The sequence below is a fragment of the Doryrhamphus excisus genome, chromosome 8 (genome assembly GCF_030265055.1).
Source record: "Doryrhamphus excisus isolate RoL2022-K1 chromosome 8, RoL_Dexc_1.0, whole genome shotgun sequence".
Taxonomy (NCBI): domain Eukaryota; kingdom Metazoa; phylum Chordata; class Actinopteri; order Syngnathiformes; family Syngnathidae; genus Doryrhamphus; species Doryrhamphus excisus.
This window is the reverse complement of record NC_080473.1, coordinates 8,362,759-8,378,575: the sequence shown is the minus strand read 5'-3', so window position 1 is coordinate 8,378,575 and position 15,817 is coordinate 8,362,759. Positions and strand designations below refer to the sequence as shown.

Genomic DNA, 15,817 nt, shown 5'->3' with positions numbered 1-15,817 from the left:
GAAAACTAAACAGTTACTGTACTTATAACTTGTTTATAATTCAATATACCGTATTTTCCGGACTATAAGTCGGCACTTTTTTTACATAGGTTGGCTGTTCCTGCGGCTTATACTCCAGAGCGACTTATAAATGAAAAAAGTGTTTATGTTACATAAACACTGGACACCTTTTCTGTTCATGTTTATTTTTTGTTAGCTGAATAAGCATTGTGTTAGCATATCTTACACCTATTCAGCCTGTTCTCTATTCTTTTATTAATGTTAGAACTTGCCTTCCAAGATGACGTAATGTCTGTTTTGGTCAAGTAGTTTGTAAAATAAATTACGTGCAAAAAATGCGACTTATAATCCAGTGCGACTTATGTATGTTTTTTTCTACCTAATGATGCATTTTTGGCCTTGTGAGACTTATACTCCCAAGCAACGTATAGTACAGAAAATACGGTATAAATATTGGTTTATATATATATATATATATATATTTAAATTGAATACAAAGTCATTTTCTGAACCCCCTAGTTTTTCACACAATTTTTTGCCAATATTGTGCAAAGGTCAGAAACACAACTGAATTCAACAAAGATTAACCGCTAAGTACGAAAATGGCACCCTGTCCCATTTTCCATTTCCGAAGGTAAAAGTGGTAAAACCATTGAAGTCAATTCATTTACTTTTGCTGTGGACTGAGAACATTTGGGTTGCAAATGGTTCCGATTAATTAATTAATCTTCTTGCTGATTCACAATTGCTGGTTTTTCATCCATAGACAGCATTCTGGTTTTCTAAATGCTGTCTAAAAGGGTTGCGGTAGGTGCTGGAGCCTATCCCAGCTGTCTTCAAGCGAGAGGCGGGGTACACCCTGGACTGGTCGCCGACCAATCACAGGGCTCATATAGACAAACAACCATTCACACTCACATTCATACCAATGGACAATTTGGAGTTGCCAATTGGACTGGAGCTGCACAGTGTTCGAGTGGTTAGCACGCAGACCTCACAGCTAGGAGACCAAGGTTCAATTCCACCTTCGGTTATCTCTGTGTGGAGTTTGCATGTTCTCCCCGTGCATGCGTGGGTTTTCTCCGGGTACTCCGGTTTCCTCCCACATTCCAAAAACATGCTAGGTTAATTGGCGACTCCAAATTGTCCACAGGTATGAATGTGAGTGTGAATGGTTGTTTGTCTATATGTGCCCTGTGATTGGCTGGCCACCAGTCCAGGGTGTACCCCGCCTCTCGCCCGAAGACAGCTGGAATAGGCTCCAGCACCCCCGCGACCCTCGCGAGGATAAGCGGTAAAAAATGAATGAATTAATGTTTTTGGAAGAGATGGCCGAGGGTGGCCAAATGTTTTCAGTCTACAGCAAAAAAAAAAAAAAGACCTCATCGTTCCAGTACTTCTGGAGGACACTTTAAAAGTTAATTAATCCATTTTAGTCGTCATTTATAATTATTTCGCATTGGTTCCTAGAATGTTGCATTTTTGGTCTAAACCAATTAATCATGAAAATGGAGGTAACTACTGCTGATGTGCACAAAGGAGGTATGGAGGACATGGAAGACAAATCAGTGTTTTTCTTTCTCCATGAACAGAGCGCACACTGCCATATGCATTATATCAAACATGAATTATTAAATACACAGTACTTATTATCTGTCATGTCAGGCCGACTGCTTGACTCTGAATCCATTCATTCAAACAACCAGGGCTCAAATTTCCTTGGACATCGCTAGAGCTACTAATTGGCTAGAAAGGTGAAATTTCCATTCATTTTCTATATATGCCAGTCACAGAATGGACTATCTGCCTATTGGTTAGCTATTGATTTCTTTTAGTGTCGCTACACTGATTGCATCACAAGGTGGATTCTGCTTTATTTCATCAGTAGGTCTAAGGTGTCATATACTGTAGTGTCTCCTAAAGTCATGTGAACTGCTGTCCATCTGCGCTATATTTAGATAAGCAGAACACCTTATGGATGCCGCCACAGCCATGTTTCTTTGCATTACCAGATGTACTAAGTCTGTGGCCGGCATCGTAAAGAAAGTCTACATTATGCAAATGGATTCCAGGCCATTGAGCATCTTTCCTCGTCCATACTCTAAAGTATGTCGGTGAGGATACCAGAGTGCAAAAAGCCACAGTGCTTTATCACCACACACTCAAAAACGTACAGTACACAAAATGGAATAGCGAATAAAAAAAAATGGTATTTTCAGGTCAGAGCGGGCTATCCGAACTAAATAATGTCTGCTTAAGAAAATCCCTTTTTAAAAAATTCACCACTTGTCGGTTTCCCTGGTGTGAATAGAAAGCAGGACACAGGCTGAGATGCGTTTGGCTCTCCTGAGGAGTGTGTGGAATGGGGGAGTGCAAGTTTCCTGCACAAATGACTGCAATGATGCAAGAGGATGAGAGGAGACGAGGCTGACAGTGTAGTAAAAATCTTACAACAATGAAATATTGATTCATAGCCCTGAGGAATTTTACATGTTTTTGACTTTAGGGAATATAAGGACCTTAAGATGTCCTCCGCTTGCCGTCGTACCTCACTGGGACTTCTCGTCAGACTCTGACGGGGTGTGTTCGCGTGGCAGTGAAACGCTCTTTTGGCGACTCCACAGCTTGTGGAGCTCTGTGGCATCGTTTTCGCTGCTGCTCGTGCCGCTGTCCCGGAAGCTGGCTAGAGGTGGACGCACCTTTACACCTTTCACCGTCACCGAGCCCTCGATGGCTTTACGGAGCTGGAAGGACAGAAACCAGACACAAGTCGATTGGAGTTCTTCTTCTTCGCTTCTTGGAGAATTACATCACACATTTAAAGACATGGATAACAATGTTCTGTTAAAGAAAAAAAACTCACAATGGTCACTGAAATAAATAAACTGTCATGATGGGCAGATGAAGATGCCAAAGATGGCGAAAGACGGAAACACAAGCCCAGAGAAGATGAGGAGTTTTTCCTCTTTCCGCATGACCTTTCTGAAAACAATATCATACATTGAAAGGAATATTCCAATCTCTTGTCTACATGCGCCGCTATAATCAACCAGAATAGTCAATGCGGCATGCGCAGTAAAACGTAAACATCAACATAATGTGATACCGAGTTTTTCTTTCACTTGTTGGAATAACTCCGATTTGCCAGTTTCTCAAAACTGTTCCACGGATGGCAGTAATCCACACCGAAAGTTGCTTGCCAACCGCCAATAAACAACAGAAGAAGAAAAACACCATAGCCACGTATACATGGACCCAAATATTCCAATTGCATTCGGTTTATTTGCTGAAACTGAAAGAATTGAACTTTTGTATACACCTCATACGTATTCCAATCCGAATGAACATATAAACTGATTCACAGGGGTGGAATATTCCTTTCCCCAATCCGATTGAGGTATCTTGTACCCGCTCAAACGGAAAGTTGTCAGGGTGCGTTCTTCTTCGTGGTGTTGGCGGTTGGCAAGCAGCTTTCGTGTGCATTACAGTCATCTGTGGAACAGAATCTAAACCCTTCTATATAAAACATGTCCCGCTTTTAATTATAAAATATTAGCAAGATTGAATTTGATCTTTTCCTGTTTTAAAGTTCTTTCAGCGAATGCTGAGATATGACGTAACACGCAGCTCGAGACGTTCTTCGGTTTTAAAAATGGAGGCAAGCAATCGGCACTAGACTGCTGTGGAAAGTTTGTTTTTGATGCAAACTAAATTTCAAGATTGGAACGAAGGAAAAACTGGCAATACGGAGTTATTCCAACAAGTGAAAGAAAAACTCGGGGAAGTCGGTATCACGTGATGTTGATGTTTACGTTTTACTGCGCATGCCACATTGACTATTCTGGTTGATTATAGCGGCGCATGTAGACAAGAGATTGGAATATTCCTTTCCATGGATACCATTTTTTCATTCGGAAAGATTCCATTTGGAAAGAAAAAACTCCTCATGTAAATGTGGCTCATGGAGAAGAACGCACCCTGACAAGTCTCCGTTTGAGCGGGTACAAGATACCTCAATCGGATTGGGGAAAGGAATATTCCACCCCTGTGAATCCGATTATATGTTCATTCGGATTGGAATGAGGTGTATACAAAGGTTAAATTCTTTCTGTTTCAGAAAATAAAGTAAATGCAATTGGAATATTTGGGTCCATGTATACGTGGCTATTGTCCAATAAATTCCATCCACGTTATTCCCCTCGCATCAACTCTTACTTACCTGCTCCTCACATCGCCCATGGCTTAGTTCATCTTTGGAAACTTTAAAAAGACACTTTAGGCTTTCTTCTTCTTATAATTGGCCTTGCTGCTGTTTTTAATAATATAACTTTTTAATGTAATTTTCTTATGAAGTATTTCCTTGTGTAATTTCCTTGCAGCACGTCTTCCTGTACAATAATTCACACTGTAACATAATCCTTTATTTATTAATGTATTTTTTTAATTGCTTGTTTGCATGCCCATGATGCAGTTTACAAGCTCTACTCACACTCAAAGAGTGGAACCCATTGAAGTCAACATCCATTGTATTGGTTGACTCATCGACACAAGAGGTTGTTGACAAAAGCACATTGGGGGAGAATGGGCGATAGTAAAATATTTTTTAACCTACTGCAGTTTAACATGGTTTTCCTCCATTTGTACATTTAAATGTTGTTCGTTGTATGCTTGGCACTTTAACGGTGCATACTGTCGAAAGGATTTGCTCCAATTGTGTGAGTGTACATGGTGTGTTGCATTAAGACATGACATAGTTGAAACCAAGGCCATCTAACAGCGGTGAAAGCTTACCTTCCATGTCAGACATCATGATTGTAGCAGATGAAAATAGCACTTCTAACGTGTCTGTGTTTGGGCTACGGATGAGTACCGCTTGGCTATTTGCATTTTGTAAAAGTAGCTCTCTCAAGAAAAAAGAATCGATATTGTTCGATACCATTCATTCATTCATTTTCCAGTGCTTATCCTCATGAGGGTCGCGGGGGTGCTGGAGCCTATCCCAGCTGTCTTCAGGCGAGAGGCGGGGTACACCCTGGACTGGTGGCCAGCCAATCACAGGGCACATATAGACAAACAACCATTCACACTCACATTCATACCTATGGACAATTTAGAGTCGCCAATTAACCTAGCATGTTTTTGGAATGTGGGAGGAAACCGGAGTACCCGGACAAAAGCCACGCATGCACGGGGAGACCATGCAAACTCCACACAGAGATGGTGGATAAAAAATGTAATTTTTAAAAAAAATATTTTTTGTAAAGCAAAAAAAAAAAAACAAAAAACCCCAAAATATTAAAATCAGCACTAATATTACAAAATAAAGATTTTAATTTTAACACCCCCGCCTCTTGCTTAAAGACAGCTAGGATAGGCTCCAGCACCTCCCGTGACCCTCGTGAGAATAAGCGTCAAAAATGAATGAATGAATGAATGAATTTTAACACTGAGGTAGGTTGCATTACAAGGTTTATAGTGTGTGCAGAGCATGGACTTGTGGACTTCCACTTCCATATTATGTATTTTCTCCATAGTAGCGACGCCATAGCTCACAGTCTCATAGATTTGTGGCTGCCCGATCGATACCAATAATATCAATATACTAATAATAATGAGATCTGTGATATCAGAATAGTATGCAGTTTCACTTTGACTGCATCAACTTCATCATATAACTCATAGATTAAAGCATTTGGGTTGGAAATCATGTTTCAAGGGACAATAATCGCATATAATCACGCTGAAATCCATCTTTCTGCTTCCATATGGACCAGTAAGGCCGACTATGATGTAACAAAACTGTCAGTGGGACACATTGGCAGACCGGGACAGGACGGGCTGTATCTGCTTTGGATGAGCTATCATCTGCTGATGGAACGCAGAACAAAAAAAAGCTGAAATGTCAGGGACAGGTAAATAACACTGCACTTAGCAACAATCACCTTGATACTTTATGACCAATTCTCAACGAGTGGGAGTGGAGGGTTTGTGTTCGGTTGCTAGCGAGGCATGAGTGAGGGTTGACAGGAAATAGACAGTGAAAGGACGATGAGATGGCATTATCAAGCAGCCTTTTGTCTGCCACTTTACATAACAAGCTGAGGGAGGAGTCATTCATTTTGACTGAAATGTGTGTGTGTGTGTCATTTTGCAATAAAAAAAAATGCAAAGCACACACACCTCGTGGCATCCTGTAACAATGCTCTTACCTCTTTGAGGGAAACAACGCCAATGAGTCGTCCAATACTGGTCACGTAGGCGTGGTCCAGGCCGAGTAGGGAGAATATGGTGTGTGTCTGGAATGGAAGACAGCAGCAGATATTGGAAAATGTCTGAAAACACACTGAGGGTACATTTACTTGACAAGATGTCAATTTTTAAAAATGCATTGGTTGTTGTTTTAAAATTGGGACACTATAGATAGACTCCAGCCCTGGAATACATTAATAATCCTTAATTATCACACTTAAGGTTTGTTTTCTTCATGTAAAACAATAATTTTGTATAAAAAGTATTTTGTGTTAATATGTGTTGGTGTCTGCAATGGAATAAATTGTATGTGTTAAGAAAATGGTTGTTGTTTCAAAATTGGGACACTATAGATAGACTCCAGCCCTGGAATACATTAATACTCCTTAATTATCATACTTAAGGTTTGTTTTCTTCACGTAAAACAATAATTTTGTATAAAAAGTATTTTGTGTTAATATTTGTTGGTGTCTGCAAAGGAATAAATTGTATGTGTTAAGAAGATGGTTGTTGTTATAAAATTGGGACACTATAGATAGACTCTAGCCCTGGAATACATTAATAATCCTTAATTATCATACTTAAGGTTTGTTTTCTTCATGTAAAACAATAATTTTGTATAAAAAGTATTTTGTGTTAATATTTGTTGGTGTCGGCAAAGAAGATGATTGTTGTTTTAAAATTGGGACACTATAGATAGATTCCAGCCCGGGAATACATTAATAATCCTTAATTATCATACCTAAGGCTACAAAAACTGTTTGTTTTCTTCATGTAAAACAATTATTTTGTATAAAAAGTATTTTGTGTTAATATTTGTTGGTGTCTTCAATGGAATAAATGGATTGTACGGGATTTCTTATGGAAAGATTCAAGATACCGTTTTGGCCATACTTCTTTTAAACAGATGCTATAATAAATAGCATGAAGCTGAAAGCATAGTGTCTCATACGCACTTTTAAAATGACTGTAAAGTATAATGTAAAAATATTTAATATTCGAAGTTATTCCTCTCCTCCAGAAGGTTATACAGAGCACTGTTTGCCAAAACAAGCAAACACAATAACAGTTTCTTCCCTCAGGCTGTCAAACTATTGAATACTTTACTGTACTTTTGTACTTTAACTGCAGTGGACCCTCGGCTTTCGTCATGAATTCCTCCAAAAAAGGTCAAACAATGCAGAACACATGCAGAAAACGATGCTATATCATTTAGAATCGATGAATAAAATGTATATTGTGGTGGTCATTTTATAGGCGAAAAAGCATGGCAACTCACGCTACAGAGATTGTAACGGGTTCGGTATGATCAACATTTTATCCGCAGTGCCTTTTATTGAGGCATAAAGCAAAAAAGCATGCCATGTCCATGTGTACTCTAATCAATCTCAAATGTTGGCAATGCGATTTTTTCATGTGCAGAAAGTCGAATGATGTCATGTGAATGTAACCGTACCGAGCAGTACACGAAACATAATCTCATTCTGATAGCAGAATGGCTTCAATGTTTACACAACCCTGTTTTTTCCAATTCTAAATGCTCCGACTTATTTGTGCAGCATTGCTGATGCAAACATTTTTATTTTCCTATGAGGATCATGAAACTTTAATTTCATCTTCTCCTCACGGCAGGGGTTGCTGTCATGGAGGGTGTCTGCATGCTGCTAAAAGCAATAGAGAGCAGGAGGTGAAAAACTTTACTGCCAGATGAGATAGGTTGCCGATGAGGCTGTTTGTCTGACATATTTGTCTGTGCAACCAGAGGGAACAGTTAAGAATGTTGGGAGTTGGATCCCGCTGTGCAGTTATGTAAATGCCTGCTGCTTTTAACCCTAGGACAATCAATTATAATGTTTCTTATAGACGTTGGACGATATAGCTACTACTAGTCAGACGTCTATTCAGGGGGTATACACTCCATCCATTCATGTTCTATACAGTTTATCCTCACTAGGGTCACATACATGCTGGAGCCTATCCCAGCTGTCTTCAGGCGAGGTACACCCTAAACTGGTGTCCAGCCAATCACAGGGCACATATAGACAAACAACCATTCACACTCACATTCATACCTATGGACAATTTGGAGTCGCCAATTAACCTAGCATGTTTTTGGAATGTGGGAGGAAACCGGAACCACACAGAGATGGCCGAGGGTGGATAAAAAATGTAATAATTTTTTAGAATATTTTTTGTAAAGCAAAAAAAACCCAAAACAAAACAAAAATTTTTTAAAATCGGCACTAATTTTACAAATTAACGATTTTAATTTTATAAGTCACATATGAAAAAAAGTGCGACTTATAGTCCGGAAAATACTGTATATTGAATTATAAACAATGCTAAACATAATAATTATTATTATTGACACCATTAGCAAAGGGGCTTTTGGATTCACCTCATAAGGTCAGCTAGCTGGCCCACAAACATTTTTCCATCCTCTCATTGGTTCATGTCTGAAAACCTATGCTTCGCACTCAAAGTTACCAGCGCACTTGAATGCATCATCGCATGAACAGCACAGAGCTTAAGTGGTCCTTTTCCACAACAAAGAAAAGAAACAGACACTGTATTGATACAAAACTGGTTGAAAAAAAATGGCCACCATCTGGGGCACGTGCTGGCCTGAGCAACTAATTGCCCACAACTTATTTCAAAAACTTTATTTACAATCAGACCTTATGTAGCGATGTGCGCTCCACAAGCTGGAATGGAGCAGGGTCAATCTTGCAGTTGTTAAAGTTGACCTGCTCATCAAGTTGCATCTCCTCCCACTCCGCAATCTATCAAAACACAGATACAGCAGCGAGTCAAATAGAAAGAAAGAACAAAAAAGAAGTCAAGACAGCAAACTACTGCAAACTATTGAAATGAGTGTGAAATGAATCCACCATTTTTAGGCTGGTTTAGGCTGGTAGAAGAACCTGCATTATTATTATTATGCAGGTGAGTGTGGAGTGATTTCTGATTGAAAATTTGTTATCAATCAGAAATCACTCCACACTCTTTATTGCTCTCTGGTTCTACCATATCTTACTTATTGTGTGGAAATATGGGGTAATAACTATAAAAGCAATCTTCACTCGCTAAATGTACTGCAAAAAAGGTCAGTAAGGATAATTCATAATGCCGCCTACAGAGAACATACTAACTCCTTATTTCTAAAATCACAAATACTTAAACTTGCTGATATAGTTAATCTTCAAACAGCTAAAATAATGCATAAAGCTAAAAATAACCAATTACCTAAAAATGTCATCCAGTACTTCTCTACAAGAGAGGAGAAATATGATCTCAGGGAAGAACTACATATAAAACACTTATATGCTAGGACTACGTTAACAAGCCATAGCATTTCAGTATGTGGAATCAAACTATGGAATGGATTGAGTAAGGAAGTCAAACAATGCACAACGATGAGCCAATTCAAGAAACAATACAAGCAGTTGATGTTTGCTAAATACACGGATGAAGAGTCTTGAACCAGTCATGATGTGCTATATATATCACTATATTGACACTTACTATGGTACACATTATGTCATTGTATGGTCATATCACCTCGTACGTGACAAAAATAATTTATTTTTTTAAAAACTATATTAGGAAAGCAGGAAGTGAACAAATGTAACAGTTACTGATTGTAAAAGTACCAGATGGAGGGGTAGGATTTAATAAGCTTTGCTTCTTCCTACTCCTTTTGGACATGTGGAACTGTGAACTGATTATGTGATGCATTCCTTTGTAATCTGATGCATGTTCAAAGGAAATAAAACCATGAGTATATGGATAAATATTAAGTCATACCACTAAATTATTAAATTGAAATTGCAACCATTGTCATTGGTCGATAAAATGAAAACAACAGTTAAAAGGGACTACAGGTATTAGGATGTGAAGGATGTATGCAGACGCAACTACTACTACTCATACGCTAATAGTGTGCAGTTTGTGCGTATAATCTTGTCTTACCTCTCTGAGAGTCATGTCATCTTCCACATCTCCATCTTCCTGCAAAAAAAAAACAACCCAGAAAACCAGTCAGTAAAACCCCAGATAGACTTGAGGCACTCGATTGGATTGTAATTGAAAGAAGCTTATTTGTGAGTACGGTATGATGTACGCTAGCTATTATTTGTACTTTTAAACTGCAGCCTTTCTATTGTTAAATGCAATGACACAATACAGACACACATCACAAGTACTACATTGTACAGCCGTCCTGAGATTGATGACAGAAATAGAATGAGTGACTAAAGGCGTGAGACTACTGCGCTCTTAATGAATGAGGGAGTGAAGTTTAAGATTCGGGAGCGGTGATCATTACAATGATGGATTGTCACCACCCTCGGAGCCTCTGGTTCATAATGTCGGGGTGCTGTTTGACAAGCTGGAAAAGGACCGTATGTTTGGATCCCAACCTACTGTGGGGAAAGTAAGCATGACCCAGGGGCTGATTTGAGCCTGAACTCATTTATTCTCATGGTGGGGGTGGATGACCTGTTGGTAACCCAAGCAACTGCAGCCGCCGGGGTAAAAAAAAAAGAGGTGCTCTCCTGCAGTATTATGCATGGTGAAGGCAAACAGACATTCACACACTGACACCAACACATACTCGCATCACTCTGCATCGGAACTGTCCAGAGTAAAAATGTAAATTGAGACGATTCAAAGCAAAACCTCTTTTGTGATGAGTATATGGATAAATATTAGGTTGTACCACTAAATTATCAAATTGAAATTGCAACCATTGTCATTGGTCGATAAAATGAAAACAACAGTTAAAAGGGACTGCTTTTACAAACAAAAAAAAAACCTTAAACTGTATTATGGAAAGCAGGAAGTGAACAAATGTAACAGTTTCTGATTGTAAAAGTACCAGATGGAGGGGTAGGATTTAATAAGCTTTGCTTCTTCCTACTCCTTTTGGACATGTGGAACTGTGAACTGATTATGTGATGCATTCCATTGTAATCTGATGCATGTTCAAATGAAATAAAACCACAAGTATATGGATAAATATTAAGTCATACCACAAAATTATTAAATTGAAATTGCAACCATTGTCATTGGTCGATAAAATGAAAACAACAGTTAAAAGGGACTGCTTACAACAAGTTCAAGACTGCATTTTTAAAACAAAAACTATAGAAAGAACACCACCAGTTAGCATATTTTGCCATTGGTGGTTTAAAAGAACAGACTGCATTGACATGCAATCATGCAGCAAAATGTTGGTTCGTGTTTTCTGTTCATGTCAAAAATATACGCCATAATTTCATATTGGTTCACGGACATTTACTAATTAGCTACAATATGGCATGCTTTTTGTCAAGCTATTAAGGCATAGTCTGGGTCCAGCTGTGTTTGGAACAATCATTCATTTTCTACCGCTTATACTCACAAGGGTCGCGGGGGGTGCTGGAGCCTATCCCAGCTGTCTTTGGGCAAGAGGTGGGGAACACCCTGGACTGGTCGCCAGCCAATCACAGGGCACATATAGACAAACAACCATTCACACTCACATTCATACCTATGGACAATTTGGAGTCGCCAATTAACCTAGCATGTTTTTGGAATGTGGGAGTACCCAGAGAAAACCCATGCATGCACAAGGAGAACATGCAAACTCAGCACAGAGATGGCCGAGGGTGGAATTGAACCTGGGTCTCCTAGCTGTGAGGTCTGCGCGCTAACCACACGATCGCCGTGCAACCCTGTGTTTGATTTATTACATTATTTCTTATGGGCAGAGTCGATTCAGGCATTCATTCTAGAACACATTAATGACGCCAACCAACATTGCACGGTATTTTTATGATGGCTAATGTTCGTCGCTAAACTTTGCCTGGTCATTATCATCAGCTGACAACAAACCTCGCTAGAGCTTTCTTGACTCAAAAAAGTCAAACCTCGGTTGTCAAATGCTCAGTTTTTGTAAGATTCAGTTTTCGACAAAATTTTGCCTGGGTTATCGTATAATATTCTTCTTTCCCTTTGGGCTTTTCCCTTCAGGGGTCGCCACAGCAAATCAATCTCCTCCATCCAACCCTGTCTTCTGCATCTGTCTCTCTCACACCAACTACCCTAATGTCCTCCTTCACTACATCCATAAACCTCCTATTTGGTCTTCCTCTACGCCTGCTACCTGGCAGCATCCTTCTACCAATATATTCACTATCTCTCCTCTGGAGATGTTACAACCATCTCAGTCTGGCCTCTCTCCCTTTATCTCAAAAGTCTCCTGATCCTATCCATCCTGGTCACTCCCAATGAGAACCTCAGCATTCGCTGCTACATCCAGTTCTGCTTCCTGTCTTTTCCTCACTGGCACTGTCTCTAGACCAAACGACATATTGTATAATACTGTGTATACAAACTACTGTATTTTACCCTTTGGTACATTGAATTATATGGTAATAATAAAGATGCATTGCTTGGTTAGATTCCTAGAATCACACACTCAACACCAAATTTTGCCGTACTTAGTTGGCTCTGTAAGCCACATTCATTTAAGAGTGTTACACACATTCGTCCATTTGTCACATCAACAATATTTCCTGTGGGAAAAAAATGCTTCAGATTTCTTTCAGTTTCTTTTCAGTTTCCACAATAATAAAATAACAAAAACTGAGCTACCACTGTATAACTCGACAGATTTCTAATTGGATGTTGTTATTGTGTGTCTTTGACAAGTGAAAGTGTATTCAGAGTGTGAATAAAAGGTGTGTGTGTGTGTGTGTGTGTGTGCAGGCAAGGCAATTGTTCTCCAGAGTGCTCACAAAAGATGATAGAGCTTGATATGATAATATAGCATACATATAGCAGCTTTCTTTCTACCTTTTACCACATCTACCTCCTAATGACGCAGTACTGTCATGGTCACGGGAGGACAGCGGTGGAGAATTGATCCGGCAACCTTCTGTTTGGGAAACGGCCATATGAGCCATGCCGACTAGAAAAGGTTTGTTGTGCTTTCATTCCTCATCCTTCCTTCCTTCTGCCATCTTTCTATCCAGACTTGATCCTTCAATTTGTGGCACCCATCCAAGGCTGGGTTAGCAGGTTAGACTCATTTGCACACACACACACACGGCCACACTTAAGAAATGGATGAAACGTGGGAGTATGCGGCCCTGGAAAGTGTATGAAATTTTGAGTCAATCTTTTCATTCATCATCACTCTGGCAGGAAGAGTGTTAAAACAATAGTACTCAACTCAAAATAAATTCTCAAGATGCGACGGCACAGATCGTTAAAGCCAACTGTTGTAACACATCGACCAGCTCCAGCCACAAAAACACTCGCTTGCCCGCAACAGGAAGCCACAAAAGCAAGCGTGCCCACATCTTTCCTTGGCTGAGACAAAGATCGGTGGCCACTGGAAGAACAAGAGGTTCTCAAACTCATCAATAGTTATTATTATTATGAGCAAATACGTGAAACCTGGTCCTAATGAGAGCATAATTTCTATAGTTCTCCATAATAGGACTTGAAACTAGACAAGTCCTGTCACTTGCTTTGGTACATTCATTCATTTTCTACCGTGGGGTACACACTGGACTAGTGGCCAGCCAATCACAGGGCACATATAGACAAACAACCATTCACACTAACATTCATACCTATGGACAATTTGGAGTCGCCAATTAACCTAGTATGTTTTTGGAATGTTGGAGGAAACCGGAAAAAACCCACGCATGCACAGGGAGAAACATGCAACACAGAGACACAGAGATGGCCGAGGGTGGAATTGAACTCGGGTCTCCCTGCTGTGAGGTCTGCGCGCTAACCACTTGTCCGCCGTAGTACAATTTTACTTCATTCATTCATTCATTCATTGTCCTAACAAGGGTCGCGGGGGGTACTGGAGCCTATCCCAGCTGTCTTCGGGCAAGAGGCGGGGTACACCCTGGACTGGTGGCCAGCCAATCACAGGGCACATATAGACAAACTGTCACGCCATTGCGTGACACCATCTTACTGCTCCTGGAGCAGCCTACTGGTTTTGTCAGCATTGGCACTTGCCTGCCACTCATGCTCTCTCTCTCTCCCCTCAGGCCCCAGTTCGCCCTGATGGGAGGAGCTACCCGGCCAGCCACAAGTGTTCTCAATCACCACCTTCCATTTAGGCACACCTGTGGCAGCAGGAAGGCGTCGTAGTATTGTTCCACATGGACGCACGCCACTTGCCTGTTTGGACCTGAGCCCTTTGCCGTCTTTTCCACCACCACATAGTGGTGCCAAGTCTCCTGCCCGACGCCTTCCTGCCAGCCAGGTAGCTGCTCCCTACCGGCACCAAGAAGTTAGTTTTGTATAGCCTTGCTAGTCTTTTTCGTGGTGCCTTTTCTGTTTGCTCTCCATTTTTGCACCATAGTTTTTTGTTGTCACTATCCTGCTTTTTGAAGAGGCAATAAAGACCTTTTATTGCAAACTACTCCTGCCTGCGTGCTTCTCTTGGGTCTTACCCTCTCCTCGGCGTGACAGAATACTACGACCAAATGAAGCATGGACCCCGCAGAGCAGGAGAAGATTTTTTTTGCCCTCAAAGCTCACGGTGAGTCCATCAGCCGTCACGAGCAGATGCTTGAAGGCATGGCTAGCCTTATTAAGGAGATCCATGCCCGTATTCCTGCCCCCTCCTCCGACGAGCCTCCGACAGTCATGCCTCCTCTCCCGCCACTTGGCGCCTCTTCCCGCGAACCCAGCATTCCCCACCCGGCCCGGTATGGAGGAGACTTCGGCCAGTGCGGGTTGTTTGTTCACCAGTGTTCCCTCACCTTCGCCCAGCAGCCCGCCACGTACACCACGGACGCAGCCAGGGTGGCCTATATGCTCAGCCTCCTCTCTGGCCGCGCGGCTCGCTGGTCCATGGCCATCTCCGAGAAGAGACCGGAGCTACTGGTCAATTTAACCTTGTTCGTGGCTGAGATGAGGAGGGTGTTTGATCACCCCATGCGAGAGCGGGAGGCTGGAATGCGCCTGCTGTCTATTCGCCAGGGCGGCGCCTCCGTCGCGGACCATTCCGTCACCTTCCGCATTCTGGCAACCGAGAGCGATTGGAATGAGAAGGCGCTCCGCTGCAGTTTCCTGGGGAGCCTCAGCCCTCACCTGCAAGATGAACTGGCCGCGCGGGACGAGACAAACACGTTGGAGGAGCTCATCGCCCTCTCCATTCGGATGGATGGCCGCCTGCGGGAGCGCGCTCTCCAACGTAGGCCAGGACGGATCGTCGTCCCACGCCTGGCGCTGCCAGCCCCTCCAGACAACCTCCCGGACCCCCTCATCCCCCCTTCGGACATCAGCGGACCCCCGTTGGAGGCTCTTGGCGGGACCGAACCCATGCAGCTGGGGACCAGCCGCCTGTCATCGGCAGAGAGGGCCCGACGGCTGCGACTTAGTCTTTGCCTGTATTGCGGAGAGGCGGGGCATTCCGTCACCAGGTGCCCCGTGCGTCCCAGGAGCCGACGCCGCTCCCCCTCCAGCGAGGGATCACAGAGGACCTCACCAGTCATCGGACGCCTCCAGATTGAAGGTACGCTGTCGTGGCGGGGGGAGGCGGTACCTG

The 15,817-nt window shown here is 41.8% G+C and overlaps 1 protein-coding gene across 4 annotated transcripts in view; it reads right to left on the bottom strand.

Annotated features, from left to right (window-relative positions):
* Window positions 1–1,218: 1,218 nt before the first annotated feature.
* clcn2c (chloride channel 2c) overlaps window positions 1,219–15,817 on the bottom strand; it is an 89,874-nt gene continuing 75,275 nt past the window's right edge. For 3 of the 4 annotated variants that reach the window (XM_058080043.1, XM_058080040.1, XM_058080041.1), the window contains exons 21-24: window positions 10,222–10,260; window positions 8,928–9,032; window positions 6,210–6,296; window positions 1,219–2,744 (exon numbers count right to left, since the gene is read on the bottom strand). In XM_058080043.1, the coding sequence (XP_057936026.1) occupies window positions 2,550–2,744; window positions 6,210–6,296; window positions 8,928–9,032; window positions 10,222–10,260 (426 nt within the window). In that variant the 3' untranslated portion in view covers window positions 1,219–2,549. The remainder of the gene's footprint in view (window positions 2,745–6,209; window positions 6,297–8,927; window positions 9,033–10,221; window positions 10,261–15,817) is intronic. The other variant, XM_058080042.1, reaches the window with a different exon arrangement.